This window comes from Bacillus rossius, chromosome 2 (assembly GCF_032445375.1).
Source record: "Bacillus rossius redtenbacheri isolate Brsri chromosome 2, Brsri_v3, whole genome shotgun sequence".
NCBI lineage: Eukaryota > Metazoa > Arthropoda > Insecta > Phasmatodea > Bacillidae > Bacillus > Bacillus rossius.
The window spans coordinates 123,987,566-124,002,105 of record NC_086331.1 but is presented as its reverse complement, the minus strand read 5'-3'; the positions used below and the strand labels follow the sequence as shown (position 1 = coordinate 124,002,105).

General features: G+C 34.1%; 1 protein-coding gene across 1 annotated transcript in view; it reads left to right on the top strand.

The window, feature by feature from the left end:
- The window catches only part of LOC134529753 (serine/threonine-protein phosphatase alpha-2 isoform), a 48,524-nt gene extending 34,359 nt beyond the window's left edge, over positions 1-14,165 (top strand). Inside the window, exons 4-7 of the mRNA XM_063364151.1 lie at positions 1,175-1,389; positions 1,496-1,609; positions 5,936-6,079; positions 12,837-14,165. Of these exons, the coding sequence (XP_063220221.1) occupies positions 1,175-1,389; positions 1,496-1,609; positions 5,936-6,079; positions 12,837-12,932 (569 nt within the window). The 3' untranslated portion in view covers positions 12,933-14,165. The remainder of the gene's footprint in view (positions 1-1,174; positions 1,390-1,495; positions 1,610-5,935; positions 6,080-12,836) is intronic.
- Positions 14,166-14,540: the final 375 nt, after the last annotated feature.

Sequence of the window (14,540 nt, the reverse complement as noted above, 5' to 3'; positions counted from 1 at the left end):
GCTACTATTTGAATAAAAATTGAGTCCCTTAAATTTGAAGAATGTGTAAAAATTGGTCATTTATTTTCTATACACCGTAAGAGTCTGTGGCTTGTTCTTTCAACGGATACTATCATTGAATAAATCCAAATCAGCAAAAAAACTGCAAATCTGCCTAACATGTGAAATTCACAAGTGGTTTTCCTATGGATGAGAGAATGATATATTGTGTAGGTAGGCAAGATTTGGCTAAAAAAAATTTCATGTATGATTACATTGTGTATGTAAATATTTCCTCTGACTTGTTGTAAATAAATGTGTGCAACATGCGGAACTACATGTGCCAATATAAGTGAACGTTTCACCGTACAAGTAAAGCACTGATGGGTCAGACCCCCATGTTTGTATCAGTGTGCAGGTACATAATAGTACTGTGAGTACTTAGGTCACAGTTTGTGTAGATTGAACTGTTTTTCTTTTGTTTCTATTACAGCTTCTTAGTTTGTAAAAACATTTTTCAGTTTGAAAAAAGTTTTTTTGTATATTTTCAATTTACTCCTTTTTGAGGACACTTCGGACATCATGTGTATTGGTGTGCAAACAGGTTCGGAAAGGATAGCCCAATTGATTAACTATACTTTTATTTATTATCTAATATTTACACTATTAAGTTATAACAATGAAATTGTCCATCCACAAATTTATCGCTAATTCGTAAGGTCCACAATTTACTCTCCACACTGGAGCTCAGCGTGATAGTGGTCTCTTGTTTTTAAAATAAATTGGAGTAAATATTACCATAAGTCTATAAATAGAGCTATAAAATAAGGTGCTGTTAAGGTTGTACCTTATACATGAGTTTGCACAGTCCTTGTTTAGTGGACAGCAAATTTGTGAAATCAAATAATTTCCTATTCCTATAATGTTTGGAAGAAATTAAATAGAATGCTTTAATTTTGTGGTGTAACATTATTCTGAACTATTGAAAGTATGCCAAAGTAAAGAAAATTTTAAATGATTTTAATGATTGTTGTTTTCTTGTTTGAATTTATTGGAAGCAAGCCATGTTTTAGGTGCATGACCCACCAGCGTTACTTTATGCCTTATAAATTGTTGAGTGCCGAAAAAGGATTAAACAAGGTCTGCAGATGTATTTTTGTATTCATATTTATAATGTATGTTAATATTTTCATAGGCAAACGCCGGTACAACATCAAGCTTTGGAAAACATTCACGGATTGCTTCAACTGCTTGCCTGTGGCCGCAATAGTTGACGAAAAGATATTTTGTTGCCATGGAGGTCTGAGTCCTGATTTACAGAGCATGGAGCAGATACGGCGTATTATGAGACCAACTGATGTGCCAGATCAGGGTCTTCTCTGTGATTTGTTATGGTCTGATCCAGACAAGGTATTTCCTTGTACAATTTGACTTTATTTTTCTTAATAATTTTTTATATGTAATTGTTTATATAGTAATTTTATCTCTTCTGTTAACAATTTTTTTTTTTTTTCAGGATACGATGGGTTGGGGTGAGAATGATCGTGGTGTCTCATTTACATTTGGAGCCGAAGTTGTTGCCAAGTTTCTTCACAAGCATGATTTTGATTTGATTTGTCGAGCTCATCAAGTAAGTTCGATAAATATGAAATAACATTAATATTTTCAATCATTTTTCAATGAAGCATTTGATACAGTTCAGGGATAAAAATCTTAAGTCTAATAACAATTATTTTTAAAAGTGTTTGATCTAAGCTATTTATTACTTAACTCAAACATGACATTTTGTTTAATATGTATTTTTGCTATGTCAGTGGCTGACACATCAACACCTTTGATATGACTAAAATTTATGAGCACCAAGTTGTTTGGAACCCACTATAATCTTTGAGCCTTACATATATGCATAACCGTGCATTATAAAACTTCATCAAGAAAATTACAGCTGTGCATACTGTGGTAGTAGCTATACCACATACATGATTGCTTTTCGTACGTGACATTTGTGACACTTCAACTAGACTCCACTTGCCACACAGTCACGTACGTTAGTGTATAGTTTTTACCATTCACACTCCTACTTCTGACTGCGGGGCTCCAGAATGCAGAGTGTGAGGGTCGCTATTGTGTTGGACACTGCTGCTGCCCTATGACGTCAAGCCATTGACAAAGTTCTCTCTGTGTTTAAGTTTTGTACTTTATTTATATGTGTTTTGTATAACTAAAGTCACTGTCTTTATGTACAGCATCTAAGGTTAGTCTGGTTCTTGCAAGACGGCAGTACTATTACACCAATCTTTACACACTTGCTATGACTCAACTGCATGTTATACTAGGGAAATATCTATCCTGCATTCTAATTATAAGTAGTGCTTTTTAATATATTGATACTTATCAATAATAAAGTTTAAATTAATATTAATATCAATTTTCTTAAATAATGATTTATTGCTATTTTTGATAATACTTGTGTCATTGGTAATACCAATTTCATATATACTGTTGATATTTTTCATTTTATATATATTATCTGTCTCATAATTTATCGGAACTACCAAAATTTATACTTTCGTTTTTTGTCTTCGAAAAAATTAAACTTAATAGGAGATGTGTTGCATATTAAACTTTGTGTAACTAGTCCAGAATGAAACCTATTCCCTACTAGTGGGCAGCATGCCTGGCTAACTGTATGCCACGGTACATCTGTTGTTTACAGAGTTTAAATAGATTTTGTTGCATCATGCCAGGCTTTTTTATTTGCCTGTGGCAATTTCGTGCTAACTGAAATTTACAGAAGTGTTATTCAAGACTGGGGCTGTAAAATTAACTTCGCGCTAAATTAATTTGCGCAATCGGAAGATGTGCTAAGTGATTCATTGCAAATTTGGCTAATTAATTTTTTACCTATTCTATCTAGGGACCCCAAAAAAAATTGACCAAAAGCTGTGTTAAAATAAAGAAAAACTGATGCTAAAATTTTGTGAGAAAACATAACAGTGGTGCAAAAATTCTGTGTAAAAGCATAAAAGCAGTGTGGCAAAACTGTATATAAACATAAAATTGCTGCAAAAAAATTAAATTTTTTTTCCTTAAAGTTGTTTCAATTGTTTATTATTTCCTTTTTTTCTTTAAATTTTTATATTATAGCACATGTGTTAAACCTTACCATTTAATTTTTATTTTCTGAAGCAATTAACGGCATATTCCACAAAATATTTTAAAATAATTTGGTCTATTTTTTTATAACTCTCTTAAAATTCAACCAACAAATTAACCTAGTTACTGTTAAACATGCAGTTACGTACAAGTACTAAATAAAGAAACACGCCTACTCATCATTTGGCATAAACCGGGCAGAGCATACACAGTGTGTCTGTTTTTAAATGTTATAAAATGAATTAAATTAGAATTAAATAAAAGGGCTAGGATGAAACATCTATAAAAAACAAGGTAAAATACAATTATTTATTGCCCATCTTAACTATAATATTACTCAAAAGCAAAGTGTTATCAAATGAAAGGATGGGTTAGTTCCATGCCCTTTTCACTTTTTTCCGACTTTTCAGGAACATAAAAATTAACTTCACTTTAAAACTACAGCAATTTTTAAGTGTCACGTCACATGCTAACTAAATGTTGTAAATGACATGCAACTACTACTTGTAGTAGTTTTACCTATAAGCAAACCTTTCCTGCCTTTCACAAAATAACCAAAGATGTGAAGATATAAGATATGTTTCTACGCACAGCACAAAGAGCAATGTTTGTACCATCCTTCGAAAGTATTGATTGGTGGAATAGTATAAATAAATCTTACAGTGGAGATATCAAAATACTTTGGTATCAAAATTTGTGTCTTGTGCTACCATCTATGTCATAGAGGCTTTTAGAAATAAGTAATTTATGCAAAACTTTGTGTTTCTACAAAAATGTTCAAATTTATATTACTGTATCTAATATAGAGCTGTACCGATACGTTTCGGCAGGGACTGATTTTGCCGATATTTAGTTGAATCGGCGTTTCTGCCGATTCACGATACGCTTGTTAATTTTCGGCCGAAATTATTGAAAAATGAAACTTCCTGTCATAAAATAAAAATATTCAAGTACCTACAATTTTCACTTTTCGTACTACTACATATTTTGAAATCGCATCATTTCTTAGCTACGTATGCCAGCATACATATCAAACTTAAAAATCCTATCTTTTAATAACGTTCTTGAATATATTGCATTGTAAATAATTATATTACGAGTACGGTTAAGATATAGAACAATAACGTGCTTTATTTAGAGCATAGCTGTCACTACAAAAACAGGAAATACCAATAGCTTGGACTGCAAAGAAATGTTTGTAATATCGTGACGAAGACTTTTTTTAAGTAACTTACGTATAGATTTAAAAATTGAATAAAACAATAACTAAATAATATAGAACTACACATAATGTAAATTAATTTTTCTGTTTTCCATGCAAAGCGACCACATGAAACACATTTCCAAATAGGCCTAAATGTTTGGTATCGTAAATTTTCGCTGTCGCACGCGTTAAAATGGTATTGGAATTCCCGTTCTTGAATTGTAAACAAGTACAAAGTCTCGTTGCACGTTTTAAATTCATTTTTTTGAACTTTGTATTTTGTGAATCAATATATTTCATAGTTACCTATTATTAAATAATCTTATTTTATATAATTACTTATTTCATAACAAAATTTTTTAGCCTCCATTAGTAAATTAATGTTCCACTAAGCAACTAACGGGTCGTCAACATTGAAAACAAGCTAAAAATACGAGTTAAAAGGAGAGGTTATGTTCCGTTTATAAACTAAAATACGTGTGCATTTGCATTGCTTTTCTTAGAATGAGTTATTAGGGGTAATCTAGCAAAAGTATAAAAAATGTTTAACAAAAATATGTTTTTTTTCCTGTATCGGTTCGGAATCCGTGAATCGGCTTATCTGCATATCTGCAAAATTTTGTGAATCTGTACAGCTGTATCTAATACAGTAGCAACCCAATATATCACAGTTCAGTATATTGTTGTTGGCACTAGAGTCATAGTGTACTGACAGTTTTAAATTGTTTTTAATTATTTGACTTGTTCTCTTTCTCTTGGTTAGCTGATTAACTAGGCTGTAGCCATATCCCTTAACAACCATGTTAGTTCAGGCTTTTACTGTAGTTAAAATAATTTAATAAAATACAAAAATTTTAATGAAAAACATGATTTAGAAATAAAGGTTTCATTCATTTTTATATTATCAATTCCATCAATATAAGTGACATGAATATAGTATCAACAGTATCAGTTGGCTATTGGAATTTAAATTCATTATAAAAATTATTGACGCTGGATAAGCCTTGTTATATCATGCAAAAAGTGTTGTCAGGACATACCACCTTCTGTTTTATAATTTTCATAGTCTTACTTCCATACTTACTTTATATGTTGTAAATTATTTTAAAAGTTTGGCTCTGCTTCTATTAGACAATTTTTTTTCATGTTGGGATTTTATTCTCTTAAGATAATAAGGTCATTCTATACAATAATGTCAGTTCAGGGCCATTAGACGAGGTAATTAGCCATGGCCTGTTGTAAGGAACTATTCTAGAATTTTTCTGGCCTGATTTTAGGAAACTAAAAAAAAAATCAATCAGGATGGTAAGACTGAGATTTGAGCTCAAGTCCCCACTTAAGTCTTCACTCTACATTACATTGATATATTGTGAAATAAAATTAGAAAATTAACATGTTTTTTACATAGTTTTCTAAAAAAAAAAAAATTATTCTGGATAAAAGTAATTGATAGTAAAATTTAGGTATATTAGTTCATTTTGCAAGTGGTTGAAGTTGGCTTTAAGTTTTTTCACCAAAAGATAACCTATGTTATTCTCTACTTCTAAATACTATGGTGAATTTTGTAAAATTTTTCTATGATATTCTATTTTTAAGGTGGTTGAAGATGGCTATGAGTTTTTTGCCAAGAGACAACTGGTTACATTATTTTCTGCTCCCAACTACTGTGGTGAATTTGATAATGCAGGAGCAATGATGTCTGTAGATGAAACACTAATGTGCTCATTCCAGATTTTGAAGGTGAGTTCTGTACAGTGAATTTCTATTATGGCTTTGTTCAAATGACCATGAAAATATGTACAAAATGCAGGCGCACATGAAATATTGCCAGCTCCTTTTATGCTTGATCGTCTTCCCGTTAACGTACTTATTAGCTTTCTTCATGGGCGTCGCAACCGGGGGACACGTCCCCCCCCCCCCCCCCCAATAATAAAAGTCTTCAATTTCGTCCCCTCTAATAATATAATTTAGTTTCTTAGTTATATTAAAAATATAATTTCTGTGATATAACCCATATGTTGCGCATGGTGCATTTAGTCCAATCATGGTGATGTGAGCACTTTTTAATTCGATCTTCGTGTAAAATCAAAATCAGGTCCGATACCAAGGAGAGATACTATAATAATAGTTAATATAATCACTTTATTACTTATGTTTGTGTACATGTGCGAAATACTCTTAATACTGCTGCGGCATTTAAGTGTAAAATTCAGGTTTCTCCTGATGTTTAAATTAATGATTTTGTGTGGATATAGCACCAGCAGATATGTTAACTGTGTTTTTACAAATTTGTTCTCTGAAAATATTTTTTATAAAAAAGAAATAATATATTGCAACCAACTATAATTAGAATATTTAGGAAAGAAAAATGCCTAAAAACCACCTTTTTGCACCTTCAAACCCCAAATTTTCCTGGGGGAGGGCCCCCGGACCCCCCACTTTTTTTCCAGGGGATGCATATTACTCAACAACTAAATCAATAGAAGTCTCCCCCCCCCCCCCCCCCCCCCCCCCCAAAAAAAATATATCCTTGCGACGCCCATGGCTTTCATGATCTTTCAACTGGCTGGCTTATGTAATACCAAACTGCAGTCCTTCACTGGTTCTGTCTGCTCATCAGTGCGCTGTTATAGGAAGTACAATGGTTCAAAGATACATGCTGTGTGTATCTACATCTGTAGTTATACGGTTCAAATTTCAGGACATCTAGACAAATCATTCTGTACAGTCTGTTCACTCATACTTTTCTTAAAAAGTACTCCCAAAGTAATAACTTGTAACTGGAAATACATGCTTCCCACAGTGATTTCTGATAAGGAATGTAGAGTTTCTTATGCCTAGATTTGCACACAAACTTATTCTAGCTCTAGTGTAACTTATAAAATCAGTGGTCGCTCTCTTTTCTTCTTCTTTCAATTAATTCCAGTCATTGTCAAGACAATAACTCAGGCATGTATTTTAATTGGGACTTAAATTACTTTCTGGCATAATTTCTTTCAAAATCATTTTTAGACTCATGTTTTCTTTTTTTTTTTAACACTTTCATTCTGTTTGCTCTTATCCTGATCTTCTTCATACTTCTAGATAATAGTGTTACGAGGTGAAAAAAAAAAACACCCACTTGGATGAGGGATTGTGTACTGATGATAATGAAATTAGAAAGAAATGTGATGAAAATAAAATCAAGAATGATGAATGAACTTGGTCTGGTGCTAGGTAGATGGAACAATCTGTGGAATACAAAAATCCACACTGCGAGACCATCCTTTGCTTCAACCATACTTAAACTTAAGCCTCCACCACCCTGGAATTTAGTGAGCCTCACCTTACAAGGCATCAGGGATGCCTACAGGACTACCTAGCACTGGGGTGTATGCGAGGGGAACACCAAAAACATGTTCACAACTGTGGACTGCTGCCCGTCCACCCTTCCTTACTTAAAACCATTACTCAAATCAGGATGGACCACCAAAGTACTAAAAATCCTTCGTAAATAACTGAAATGACCAAACGTATGTACTACTTAAATATTAAAAACCATACCAAGTTGAGAACTGACATTTTATTAAAAGATAATTATTTAAAATCTTTTCTCTTCAAAATTCACAAACAGAACCATACAACTTTTTTTTTGTAAATAATTGTTTCTCGAAGCCTGCCAGCCCCTTTACATTAGAAGCCAAATTTTATTTTTACTTTACTTTATTCAAAATCCTGTTTTGGCTTATGCTGAAATCTGGCGTCCAACATTCTAAACTCAGACTTATCAAGCCAAACAACGGAGACGGAATCATAACAGCGAACTTAAGTTATGGAAGTCACGTCTACAAATCAAAGATTAAAATTCCTAAAGACTACATGTAGGGTTTGAAGGATACGTAACTTTGAGTTGTTACAGCTTGGTTGCTTCCCGTGGGCCCTCCGCCCTCGCCCTCTTCTCTGGCAACTTAAAATTAACGTAACAGCGTCCAACACGGCTGTGCGTCTCGAGAGTCAAAAGTAGAAGGACAAAATGTGTTGCGGCCAGGCAACAGCCCATGCCAGGAGGATGTGCTGCGGCAGCAGTCCGTGTTGTGGTCCGCTCCCCTCACCTACCAATCATTTTTGCCAGCACAGCAGCTGCTGCTGTCAGGTTCCCGCTCGACCAGACGCTCACTGCAAGCCTCGCAATGCACATTTGAGCATCATCCGGGCTGAGCCAGCTACATTCCCCAATCATGTGATAGTCGAGTGAAACGTGGTGAGAAATGCACAGTGCGACCTACTCCCGTGGAGCTACTGACAAAATGCAACTGCCCTAACACAATTTTGCCAAAACTTCAAGTAACTGTTAAATATTCCACCGATCTAAAGAAAAAACCAAAAACGTCAATTGAAACCGAAATGCGGAAAAACACGTCGTGACATCAGCAATAAACTTGAACAGTCTCACCTTAACTTTCAGGATGCAGGCTTGTAGACAGCAAGTAGACATCCAGTAGACATGACATGAGGACAGGGGAGTCATCGAAGTCTATTACTCAACACAATGCGGACGAAACACGTAGAAATCACGCACAAAACACTCAAACGAAACATGACACTGACACAGCACGGACGAAATGTGACTGACGGTTTGTCAAACAAACTCATTAGACTTGGAATTACCTGACGCGACGATACTGGGTACAACGTGGCTGGCTGGATGAAACAAGAGTCATAACAATACACGGAAACATAAAAACTTGCTGAGTGACAACATATAGACATGACGAAATGCAAACACCATCAAAGTTCAAGTGTCCTTAGCACAATTTAAAAACATCACGACTTTCGTGAACGTGGTTATAGAGTTCAAAACACTTGATTCTTCAGATGTTTCTCTATAGTTATAGTAATTACAGGCGTTTGAAGCGCAGACACGAAAGTTCTTATAATATGTCCATAAAAGAATGTCCCAGTTATAAAATTTGATGGTATCAACTGTAAGCATTGTAGAGTGTTGGTTCAAGGTCAAAATTAAAGAGTAACTGAAACAGTTTTAGATAAGTACATTCGTGAATACTGCTTTGTAGTTTTCTTGCTTGCAATGCGAAAGAATGGCTCTTTCCCCAATCAGTAGAGGGTGAACCTGTAAACTTTATTTGGGAACAGGATGGAGCCCCTCCCCATTGGAATCTCTATATACGAGAGTGGTTGAATGTCAAAGTCCCTGGCTGTTGTATTGGTCGTAATGGTCTAAATGACAAGAGCTCTTTTTAGCTAGCCTCCACGTTCACCTGAGATGACGCCATGCAATTCTTTTCTTTGGGGCTATATAAGATTGTGTCTACGTTCTGCCGTTACCTAATAATTTGCCAGAGTTGAGACACAGAATTTAAGAGACTATTGCTTCCTTTACTCTGAACGTGTTAACCAAAGTGTAAGAAGAATTAGAATTCATGGTGGATTTAAGGTGTACATATTGAACATTTGTAAAAAAAAAAACTAGGGTTAGTTTATTTTCAATTTGATTTATGATTTGTTGTAAATAGTCTAAATTAAACTATTATAATATACCATTGAAACTGGGACTTTATTTTATGGACATCCTGTATTTTGTCATCACTAGACAAGGAGACGAAAATCTGACTTCTGAACACCAATTTTAATGGTGTCAAATGTATGGCACCATTCTTTGTTATCTGACACCATCAGTGTTTCTTTTGGAAGGAAATGGATAAGGTAGGAGTTGGGATTTGTGTTAGGGGAGTGGTTTGCGATTGGATTGGACTAGACTATGAGTTTGTAATTCTTGCACTTGCCATTTAAGTAAATCCATTTATGCGCTTAACACTCTTCTGCCCTGTACATGAACAGGTTGCTGGGTGCTCCTATTCTAGCAGAAACTCTATCATAGGTTCATGGTCTACTGGACTTTACTCTTACTCTCTTAGTGACAATACTTTTATCCTCTGCGTAACTACTAATTATTGGCTTAACATCGACCTGAAAACAACCTTCCCTGGGGCTTGCTAAAAGCACACTGTGAACTCTACTGATCCCACGGCACCAAAAATACTTGTCAGCTCTACGCTCGCGCAAAGCGCATGGCGAGAGACAATGCATTGCAAGGTAGAGACAGCGACCTGGATGCTCAGGGTGGCCACTCACCGGGAAAACCGGGATTTATCAGGGAAATCACGTTGATCGGGAATTATCAGGGAAATGTCAGGGAATTTTTTTTAAAACCGGGAATTATTTTTGTCATGTATATTTCCGCAGAGCTGCCAACCATTACGGATTTTCCGTAATTATTACGAATTTATCACGGAATTACGGAACATCGCTGGTTTATTACGGAAACGAGGCTTTGTGCTGCATGGTAACGGAAAAAAAAAATTCCGTTTCTGATGTGCGTGTTTCGTGAACGTAGTTCGAATACATCACGTGATTGCGCAGATAACGGAACTAATAAATGTGCGCATGTAAATAAGTAGATTAATTCTTGTGTTTTGTAATATAAATTGTATGGTATTACGTCCTTTGTACGATACAACTGGTACATATTCTCGGACTTAATCGTTTGTTAGCTACTTACATCACGATAATTTTTGTACGGTACTTTGACTAACCTGTGTTGTTTTATTTACTTTCTTGAAAGCCATTTTTTTCATCAATGTGTTTTTGTCGTGTCTACAGACGTGAAACCTTTTTATGTTGTTCGATAGTGTTGTGTTCTTCAGTACCGGTTGTAGAAATGAAGCGTGTGACAGAACAATGTGTATCTGGGGCAAAAAAAAGAGCACGTTATTCTTCAGAACTTTTGACCAAACTATTCAAAAGAATGGCCATGCTTGTCATTTTAAAATGTTTCGGAACGCCACGCGTTTTGTAATGTATGCACGTGTGACTTTTTAATTGCACATGGTGGAAGGGATGACTGTAGACGGCATATTGAATCAAAGAAACATGCAGAACATTTTAAAGCCGTGACGAGCAATAAATCTATATCGTCGTTTTTCGCTACATCTGAAGAAACGAAAGTAACAAACGCAGAGTTATTGTTTACAAGTTTTCTGGTAGAATACAATTTACCGATAGCAGTAGCCGATCATTCCGGTAATTTGTATAGAGCTATGTTTCCGGACTCAAAAATTGCACAGAAATACAGCTGTGCGAGAACAAAAACATCTGCCTTAGTGGAGTATATGGCTGGTAAAACTAAAAGTGAAATTGTTGAATCTTTAGTAAGTGGACCATTTGCTTTAGCTATCGATGGGAGTACTGATTGTAATGCAGTGAAGATTTATCCATTAGTTGTTTCATTTTTAAATCAAACACAAGGTAAAATTTGCACTGTACTGTTATCTCTTGTTGAGAGTACAGACAACACATGATCTGGTATTTTCTCTGTGCTGAATAAGGTATTTGAACATTTTGGAATTTCTTGGAAAAATTGTGTAGCGTTTGCATGTGACAATGCCAATACTATGATTGGCACAAAGATGTGGCATTTGTTAAAGAAAAACATCCCGCTATTGTTGTGCAAGGCTGCTCATGTCACCTCGTTTATCTAGCTGCTAAAAAAAGCCAGTGCACAGCTAACAATTAGCATTGTGACATTTTTGGTTAATATTTTCTATTACTTGGAAAAAAGTTCAAAACGCCAGAATCATCTGAAAGTGTATCAAGAGGTATGTGAGGCAAAGTCGCACAAAATCTTGAAATATGTTAGCACACGTTGGCTCTCTCTCCTAGATTCAGTTGACAGAGTGCTGGAACAATGGGAGGCACTAAAGCTATTATTTTGTAGTGATCCTTAAAAGAGTCTTCAACTTCACAGTATGAAAATGTAAAATCTCTAATGCAGGATCCACTTACAAAACTTTACTGTTATTTTCTTAGCAGTTCACTTCCTGTTTTCAACCAAGTAAATTTATTTCTCCAACAGGATGCTCCTGTGATACATGTATTGCGGAGAAAACATTTTGGTTTGACAATTTGCTTGTTTGCTTTATAATTATCATTATAATTTATAATTATCATAAATGACAACTGTAGTGTGCATTTGAAATTGCTGCAATTTGTAACAAGATATGCTAGTGTGTATTTAATTAATTTTTATTTGTTATTTGTGAAGAGCCATAAAACAAAACAGACTGCAGGTCATTGAAAGGGATGCTATAATGTAAAGTGACATTTAAAATGTATTATGTTATTTAACGAACTTCCGTATGTATATAATGAAAAAAATACAGCAGGGTGCTAAAACGTGAGTAATCTCTTTCTATAATATTATATTATTTCATCAAAAGTATGTTGTTTTTTTTTGTAATTGTAAATATCAGGGAAATTTTGAATTTTTAATCAGGGAAATCAGGGAATATTTTTGGTGACTGTGAGTGGCCACCATGATGCTGCTTTTAAAAAATATACACATTCTGACACCTTTCCAGTTTTATTGTTAATATATCCTCTAATTTTAAGTTCTCTTACGTAATGTTACTGAATGATTGATATGTGATGTTTGTTTCAGCCTGCTGACAAACGCAAGTTTACTTACGGTGGTTTAAATGCTGGTCGGCCAGTGACTCCGCCTCGTGGTGCAGCCAATAAAAACAAGAAGAAATGAATAGTTTGTACATGCATATTGAAAAACCATTTTCTTTATATAAGTGCTGTTTTGCAGCAGAACTGTTTTTTATCCTTATGCACCACATTCTGGTAAAACAAGTGTTACCTTTTACTAAGGTTTAGTATGTTTTATTAGCTGTGTAGATTCTGAGATTTTGTTATGAATATTCTAAATTGTTAGTTTCTGCACTGCAATATGATAGGAGTATAGGATGTTAGTAATGCGGTCCCTTAAGTTGTTGTTGCATTTCTGAAGTAGAGTACAGTGAAACATAGTTTAATCAGCATAAAATATTGCATCAACATTTGTATAAGAAAGTCGGTTTCTGGACATATTGCTGTTCTTGCATTAAAAATAATTTTAGTTTTAATGTTCATTGTGTGCAATTATTGTATAGTATTACAAAAGTGTGCAGTCACTTGGTTTATGATTTTCTTGCAATAATAATGCTCTCTATTCATTGGCAGATAGCATGCTTAAAAAATTTAATTTTGTGGATAGTGTTTTATACTGCTTACATGCTTGCACATAGGAAATAATACCCAGCACATCTTAGCAAACCTCATACTTGAAGAAAGCTACTGTAATGAACATAGTATTATGACTCATTCATGCTACAAATTTTTTTTTTCCTTGTAGTATTTGTTTTAGACTTTAGTTACTCACATTGTGTTTGTATTAAGTAAACCACTGTCGTCATATTTTTTGTATTGTAAAAATGTACCTTGTTGTTCAGATATGTGTGTTTTGTTAAACTATGGTCTGTTTATAGACAGTTGTTTTCTAGCTGGCAGGTTTCAGATGTGATCTTATACATTAGTGATTTCTAAAGTATAAATGAAATAATTTAGATTTAATGGACTGTGGCATAGACAAAAATTGATACATTTGCTTTGAAAACATTGGCAAATCTGGCCCAAAGTACGATACTAAAGTTCACAGACAAAGTATACATTTATGTCACACTTTCATTGACATTAAAAAATTTTCTCTTATTTTACTTTGCTTGTGTGTCTCAAAACCTGTATATTTAAGTGACAAAAACTATGCTCTCTTCACTGTATGTTTTAAGTTTAATATTGTGCATTATGAGGTGGTAAATTATTGAGATGATTGAAAATATATTGAATTTTAAGTTATGATTTTATGAAAAATAAGTCAACTTTTGTACACCCCATCATTAAAATAAGCTGCTGTTAACAAAACAAGTGAAGAATTTTTTTACATTGCTTTGTTTGCTTATTTATTGCCTTTTTTCCTACCATTGGTAGTTTGTACAAAATTGTAAGTTTGAAGCAAATGTGGAATATCTTTACATACTGGAATATGGAAAGTAATAAAATAGTTTTCAAGTTTATCACTGATAACTTTATGTACTTGTTTCCAAACACTCAAACACAACACACAAAATTACTGTTAATTTGAACCAAATGGTCACAGTTACAAAAAAAAAAAACATTGGAAAATCATTGTCCAACCCAGAAAACACATTATTAAGTTAAACTGATTGATTTATATACTTACATGATTAGCTGGAAAACGTCTGAAATGAATTTATTTGGGTATTTAACGCCACCATAATCTGAGAATACTTCAAAATTTTAA